The sequence below is a fragment of the Olea europaea genome, chromosome 15, assembly GCF_002742605.1.
Source record: "Olea europaea var. sylvestris chromosome 15, O_europaea_v1, whole genome shotgun sequence".
Lineage (NCBI taxonomy): Eukaryota > Viridiplantae > Streptophyta > Magnoliopsida > Lamiales > Oleaceae > Olea > Olea europaea.
In genome coordinates, this window is record NC_036251.1 from 21,797,561 (window position 1) to 21,805,574 (window position 8,014).

General features: G+C 36.5%; 1 protein-coding gene across 1 annotated transcript; it reads right to left on the reverse strand.

The window, feature by feature from the left end:
* On the reverse strand, nucleotides 1–4,080 carry LOC111410476 (protein PNS1-like). The gene is made up of 6 exons (XM_023040831.1): nucleotides 3,681–4,080; nucleotides 2,800–3,029; nucleotides 2,263–2,718; nucleotides 1,277–2,185; nucleotides 830–1,063; nucleotides 1–667 (listed from the first exon to the last, which is right to left on the reverse strand). Exons 3-6 carry the CDS (start codon nucleotides 2,710–2,712, stop codon nucleotides 494–496), a joined length of 1,767 nt encoding a protein of 588 aa, XP_022896599.1. The 5' UTR covers nucleotides 2,713–2,718; nucleotides 2,800–3,029; nucleotides 3,681–4,080; the 3' UTR covers nucleotides 1–493.
* Nucleotides 4,081–8,014: the final 3,934 nt, after the last annotated feature.

An 8,014-nucleotide genomic window follows, 5' to 3' on the forward strand; every position in this document is an offset into this window, starting at 1 on the left:
TATCAAGAAGCACCTAGAAACTAGCAACTCTTATTTTACATGAAAATTCCAGTAACACGAGGATAAAAATCCTCAAGTTGATTCTCACAAGATTACATAAATGAATGTGACCAAAGTATCATGACAATTAAATAGTGGTGGGACAGACAGCATCGTATATCCCAAAAGCATAATACCATAAAAGGACACTTTCTCTCAATGTAGCCTTTGTTTAGTTCCCATCAGGTACTCCTCATCCCCACCCACTATATAAATTCGGTACTTCACCGGAGAATTGACAAAGCTTCTCTCTTTAATCTTGTTCAGTCTTTTCCAGTTCAATATACCGTGGAGGTTTGCATCATGGCTCAACGGCTCGTGTATGTCACTTTGATCAACACAAACTTAAGTCCTTCATTTTCAGCATAAAATTGATTTGCACCTTAGCCCATGTTAACATAAAGGCTTGGAATATGCGTCCATTGAGAAACGGAGATTGTTTGTTCGAATCTACTTATCTTGTAAAACGTGGAGGCACCCGAGGTGTCGGTACAACATCACGACCAGATTTTAGCAATTGGATACGGTCGGGTATCATTTTATCGAATAGCCTGCTATCAGGATTCTCAGCGTAGCAAACATAGTAACAACTCACACATGCTTGAGGCACTGCCATGGCAATCCTAGTCTACAAGCACATTAGAAAAACATTTGTCTTAAATGTTAATTAATCAACCACCACTAGAAAAATTAAAAAAAATTCCAAGTTGATCACATTATTTGAATGCATTATTATGATGTAAAGAGGATTGACTAAATTATTAATGGTCATTTGGGAGAGTGCACCAACCATTAGGTACCCGATGAAGGCGGCCAGGACGGAGAGGGTGGCTGTGTAGCGGTGGTGCACGGTGGCTGACCAAGCAGCAACCACAATTACACATATCGAGCCGCTGCAAACTCCAGTGAGAAAGCAAATGGCACTTGTAATATCAGAATCAACAATTTGTTCCATTTCTCTCTTCAGAAAAAGCTCCCATGTATCTTGTGATGCCTGCACAAAACCTTTTCCATATGCAGCAATCTGCAGAAATTGTGCGTATCAGATACTACCATCCATGGTCGAGAGAACGTTTTAGAGCAAAAAGATGGGTCAATTCATTTTTCGACACCCTACTGCGTCGTGTACCTGGCAGAGCCTTCAGCATATCTAATATAATCTAATATAATACAACACATTGAGAATTGTAAAGAACACAATTAGAATGCTTATGCAATGACAAGAATAAGATTATACCTGAACATAGGCCCAACCATTGCCTCGTTTGAAGATGGATTCCATTACATTGAGGCAGCAATGTGCACAAGAAAACATAAATTCATCTTCTCCCTCAATCAAATTGAGGCCACGTGCCACAATTCTCAGGGCTTCAATCGCAGGCACGAAAAGGGAGCCGAGACAAGCACTCCCAAGGTTGTTAGATAACGCTCGTTGGAAGCAAAATTTAGTAATAGATTGCATTCCTCTTAGGTAATACAGAGCAATCACCCTACTCACTGTTAAATTTGCCACATTCCTCATAACTTCAGCAGTCCAAGCCAAGCTCAATAACAATGCAAATATAATCAGTGGAGGAACATAGAAATTCAACGCCCCCATAACAGCTAAAATCCAAAATGACATCCACAAAAATCCAGCACCAAGCATCAAATAAGTGGGGTGATTTAAGTCGGGAAATTTCGACATTGGTTCAAGAGCTTTAATGAAAATCTTGGAGCAAAAACTAGTTCTTTGAGTAACCCAACAAGCATACAGTCCATTACCAATGGCGAAAGCGATAAAAAGAACTCCAACACCATCTGTAGCAGGCCTTTGGAAGCAAATTAGAAGGATTCCGGCCGATAAAGTAAGGCCAAAAGAACTCCAAATTATGAAATGAACCGTTAATTTAGGCCATACTCTCACTGCCTTTTGCCAAAGAAATGCTAATGTAATGCTAAGAAAAGATGCAGTCTCGACCTGTGGTAGAAAATACCTCAACAGTTCTTTCTCTTGTCTTTGAACCCTCCCTTCTTCTATTAGGCCTTGCACTCCTTTAAATATAAGAAATCCCACCAGACCAATTGCAACAATGATATGCACAAGGAACAAAAACAGCGAAATCTTGTTTGTGTATGATCTTGAATTCAGTGTTACCACTGATTGCTGGTCAAGAAATACAAAATTCCAGAAATTATTTTCAAGAAAAACACAAAAAATATTTGTTAAATGTTGATACTTACACGAGGGGTAGGTGTAGAGCGAGGCACAGGCTGCTGCAAAGGAGGAGAAACAGAAGGAGAAGTGCTAGGAGGAGGGTGCTGCAAAGGAGAAGGAGAGGCAAAAGGGCGAGGAGGAGGGTGCTGCAAAGGAGAAGGAGAGGCAAAAGGGGGAGGAGGAGAGTGCTGCAAAGGGCGAGGAGGAGGGTACTGCAAAGGGCGAGGAGGAGAGGCAAAAGGGCGAGGAGGAGGGTGCTGCAAAGGAGAGGGAGAGGCAACTCTTGTTCCATTTTCTACGACAAGTCTTAAAGGATTTGTAGCACTCAATTTTTGCATTCTTGACATATGAAATTCTCTTCGGTGATGAATTTGAACTGCTTCTTGAATATTCGTCCCACCTTTCTCCAAATCCTTTGATTCTTCATCATATTCTTCTTCTACTCTCACTGTTTCTTCTGCACTTTTTCTGGGCATGACTACCTGTATTTAGCAGCACAAATCGTATCAATTAAAGAATAATCAAGAAAAATCAGTAGTGGCGGTGGAGGGTTGATGACATACGGGTTCGAAGGCACCAATTGATGGTGATGGTGGAGGCGGAGGTGGAGCTGACGGCACCCGGTTGGAGGTTTGGATTCTGTTTGACGTTAGATTTTCTATGTGCTGGCTAAAGCAATTTCCCTCGTGCCAACCATACGATGTCTTTATTTATCTTGATGACGGGCTGGTAGATGGGCTTGTCTACACGCTCCGATCAGTGTAGTTGGCTGTGTGCAGGTCCCACGGTTGGTCTTTTTCATGCATAATTCACACGTGGAGAAAATAGATAAGATTCAGGATAGAGGAATTTGAAGTTCAATTTGTAGCGACTGGTGGATTGAATTATTGAAAGGAAAACTTGCAGCCACAGGATCAATTCTTCCGTTTATTCGTAGACTTTGTACAAATCTTTTATTTATATCACTGTGAGTATTAAACTTTAAAAATTTTACAACTCAAGTCCAAAATAACAATTTTGTTAGTTTGACTCTCAAAATAAATTTTTTATTATTTTCCCCAAATAAGACAGATGCATTTTGGATAAAATATACTTTCCCTCTTAAATCAAAAATTAAAGAAAATTTAAAAAATAAAAATAAAGCCACAACCCATCCCCATAACCACTCCATCCAACCGCTACAACCACTATCGAGCCATCAACCAAACATCGGCATCACCACCACCCGAATCCAAGTTCAAATCCAAACACGTTTGGTTCCCCTAGCCATTATGTTCATTTCCCTCCATTTCCATTTTTGGGGATAATATCCTTCTCTCCACTCTGATATGTATGTATTACTAGAGAGAGAAAGAGCAAGATTTTGAGAGAGAACAATACGAATTTTCATATTGATGGGGAAGGAAACAAATATTTTAGAGATCAACTTATGGTATCCACTAACCTGCATTGGATGCAAGCTTACGCCATCGCCTAGGTTGACCAATCCAATGCAAAAATCCTACCTAGAACGACAAATTCCTTTTTCCAGCATCAGAAGACTTCATCTCAGGTGAGACTTCTGTCGTTTCGGTTGAAATGTTTGTTGTCGGTTATCTCCGGGACTTCCTCATCGGCACTGCCTGATTTCTACTCAGTACATGCATTTGTGCCACTGAGACACTCACCGGATTCCCACCTTCATTGATAAACAGATTCAGCCTTACTGCACTATGGAATTAGATAACTTCGATTTGTCATTTTGATACCTAAACATGTAGAGGCTTTATCAGCTTCAAATACTTGGGAACATATTTCTTAATTTTAGCTTCCTCGGAGGATTCTTTAGTCAATTTACTTCTCAAAATATTGTCTCTACTGAGGAATGGTGGTGATGCCGTGTTGGGTGGGTAGTGGTGGTAGTGACAGCTGGATAGAGTGGTTTTGATTTTGGGGAAGAATGAGATGGGAATGGGTTGTGACTTTATTTTATTTTTTAAAATTCTTTTATTTAATAGGGGAAATGTTTTTATACAAAATGTCACTGTCTTATTTGGGAAAAATCAATGTTTTGAAAATTGACCCGACCATAGACTCGAAAAAGCTAAAGGGTCTATATAAATATATAACAAAATTTGACATAATATTTTTTTTTTCAAAAAATGACTTGTATATAGATATAACAATCATCACTTAATAAATTTGATTGCAATTAATTTTTAAATTTTTATTAGGTCTCACTTCTAATATCAATAGAAAATGAGATAACAAAATAGACAAAAGTATTAGTAGTTGAGACGATTAAATATTTTTACGGGATTTAGTTTGTTATTATAATAAATAAATGAGAAAATAAGTGAAGCATATTCCACCTTGTTAAACCAAAACCCTCCCGGTTTTTCAATTCAACTACAATACTAGGGAAAGGATATAAAAAAGGCTAGCTTATATTCCCAAAACCCTCACCAATCCCACATCGGTTGCAAGTTCAACTTCAATACTTGAGAAGTGGATATAAAAAGGGGCTTGAATCCATTATGTGGCATTCACCTTTTGGGTCTTCTAATCAAAGTTGTCAAAATTTTGATTGGAACATCATTTGGGCCTTAAAGCTTGTCCTGGTAAAAGAAGTTATCAAAATTTTTATAAGAAAAAGTTAATGTTTAAACGGTTAAAACCAGGTGCAGGTGGACTGCTTTTTACAGTTAGACAGCTAGTTGGTTGATTTTTGTCTGAATTTTAAGAATTCAGTTTCTAGGCATAAATCGAACCAATTTTTGTAACGGTTCAAGGTTTTTTCCGGTTAGACCGAACAATTAGGTTCGATTTTCAAAACATTGGGGAAAATAATGTAGTTTTTTATTTTGGGAGTCAACTGATGATTTTGGTAGTTAAACTAACGGAAATTGTTATTTTGGACTTGAATTGTAAATTTTTTAAAGGTTTGGTACCTATGGTGGTACAAATGAAGGATTTGAGCAAAGTCTGCTAATAAACAAAAGATTTGATATCGTGGCTGCAATTTTTCCTAAAATAATTAATAGATTATGCTACTTCTACAACAAAATGATACATACAAGGATTATATAAAATAATGTGAAGGGAAAAAACATGTATCTCTCTTACTGTTAAAATAATTTATTTATATTTAACTTCAATACAAATATGATTTATTATAAAATTTACTTATTTAATTGTAAGTGACCCTTTTAAACTTGATCAAACATACATGAAATAAAATATCTAACTCGGTAACGAGTTGTTTTCGCATTGCACTAATGTTAATAGATGAATGTTTAATTATTACATAGTATTTAACTAGTTTTGGACAATTTAACATTGTACTTGAGCTGAAAATGAAGTTAAAGTTGGCTAAAGTAGCATTTGAGCTAGAGTTATACTTAAAATTTATTATTGAGGAGATTACAAATACCAAGAATTTTAAAATGCACAATTCAAAAATCAAATTAAATTTTTTTTTTTTCAAAAATCAGGTAACAATTTAAACTTTTTAACTGCATCCACCCAAACCCTAATTATTTCCTTATCCCTCTTCTCTCTCTTCGTTTCTTTCACTTCTCTCTCTTCAAACGCTGGCAATAGATGATGAAGGATCTTCGTCGATCAACGCTGCTGGCATCGGGGGTTGCTGAGAGTTCTCAGCAATATCACCGGTGGACGCTGCTGCGAACTATAGCATCACGACGCTGTAGTCCGTCAACACTATCGTTCGCAGCAGCATCGCATTACCTCCGAGCGTCACTAAGAGGCCTCGCTTGATGTGAGAGTTGAGTATCTACATCTTTGCTACTATGCAGCGCCCTCGCTATCGACAGTGTGAGTGCTGACAGAGGCATTGAGCTCGCCGTTGCTACAATTCGATAGGGGCTCTGTGAGAACCTGCTTCTTTTGATGTCCCAACTATCTAAACTAGTTTTGGGTATTTTGAGGTGGTTTGGAAGATATGAGACGGTGGCAAATATGATGGTCTAAAGAAGGTAAAATGTTGGTGCTATAGGTGGTGTTGGATATTATGTGTGGTGGTAGTGAGGTAGTAGTGGTGCGATGGTAGTGGTGTAGATTGTTTGTTGGTGGGTTGCAAAATGATGGTGGCAGTGGCAATGGTGGTGGAGGTGATGGCGATGGCAGTGTATTTCTGTTGGAGGGGTTGACATTTTTGACCTATCAAATAGTTAATATGTGAGTGGAGGTGGTTGTTTGTGGTTGGAGATCTGATAGTGGTGGTTGTGGTGATTTTTCTTAGCAGTGAATTGGATCTAGTGGTGGCGACTTTTGTTGGTGGTGGTATTGTGGTGTTGCTGCTGTTGCAGTGGTAGTGAGGTGAGGGTGGTCGCAAGTGATCGTAGTGACGATAACGATGGCACGTGACCTATTATTTGGTGTATGAGACTAATTACTTGGTTATTCGTGACCAAATATTCAATTGTGACATAAAAATATGAGAATATGTGAGTGAAAATTTTTGTGATCAACTAATTTGAAAATCTATGACCGACAAATAAATTTGTGACCTATAATTTTCTGATTTGTGATAATGAAATAATCTGTGATCAATAAATTTGATAAATGTGACATTGTGATCCGTAAGTAGGTATCTGTAACTATGAATTGTATAATTGTAATTTTAATATATTTAATTAATTAAGTATTTTTAATTAATTAACTAACACCTGATTTTTGAATTTTGAAACTTAAAACATGAAAATTGAATTGACCATACTTAATACATGACTTGTGAATTTTTTCCTTTATTATTTTTTCATATTAGTCTTTCATATTAAGAATCTGTAATGCTTTCTTTAGCTTTATCTATATAAATAGCTTTATTCAGTTAGGAATGTTGACACTGACAACACATTAACAATTTGATGTACACATGCAACTTGTTCCTACTAATCCATCTCAACCCTATGTATAAAACACTATTATTATTAATGGTTCGTTTGACGCTATTTTTTCTTTTACTTCTACTTCTTGTATAAGAGTTTTCTAAACAAGCAATCTTAGGCCTCTGTTTGACAATCATTAAAGATTTTTTTTAAACTCATTTTTAACAACATATTCTTTCAATAAAAATATTTATGTGTAAAATATTTTATTGTGAGAATGTGGTTAAAAATGAATTCAAGAAAAAAAATTATTAAATGATTGTCAAACAGAGGCTGTTGTACATTCTAATAATAAAGGCTTGATAATATATCTTAGTCGATTCTTGAATTAATTACAACTATTGTTACGTGACATAATCCTATGTACCACTAAAATTTGCCCCCGAAGTGATGAAGATCAATTACATTGTCACATGTTTGTCCAATTGTCGTCTCAAGGAAAATGACATGTAGTAGATATATAGTACCTTGCATGGCATGATTCGATGGGTATTTGTTCAAGAAAAAGAGTTAAAATCGAGACGAAATATTGGTCCTGTAAATTAAATAGAATTAAGTTGTGCATTTATTGTTCAACAATGTACAAGTTACTTTCGGATAAATTCTATCTTTACCTAGAATCACGTTTGGTATACATTAAGTTTGATAGTTTGCCATGTGGCAAACTGTCATTTGACAATTTCAAGTAAAGAACAGTTTTCCCTCCAACAATTTTTTAAAACACCAAGCGTATGTCAAGTATTATGCCCCTGTTTGGCCCCCATTACGTGGAAAAATTAATGGATAGAATAGTGTTTTTTTGAAAAATAAGTGGTTGAAAAAGAATGAAATATTTTCAATTTACGTGTACTATTATTTTATGGAAGATTGTAGTTGAAAATAGGAGAGA

Excerpts from the sequence above, each read along its gene's own strand:
- LOC111410476 (XM_023040831.1), bottom strand. The coding sequence starts at position 2,712 with ATGCCCAGAAAAAGTGCAGAAGAAACAGTGAGAGTAGAAGAAGAATAT. Across the intron at positions 2,186-2,262 it reads GCTCTACACCTACCCCTCGT|CAATCAGTGGTAACACTGAA; the intron begins GTAAGTATCAAC and ends TTTCTTGACCAG. Across the intron at positions 668-829 it reads CCTTCATCGGGTACCTAATG|ACTAGGATTGCCATGGCAGT; the intron begins GTTGGTGCACTC and ends ATGTGCTTGTAG.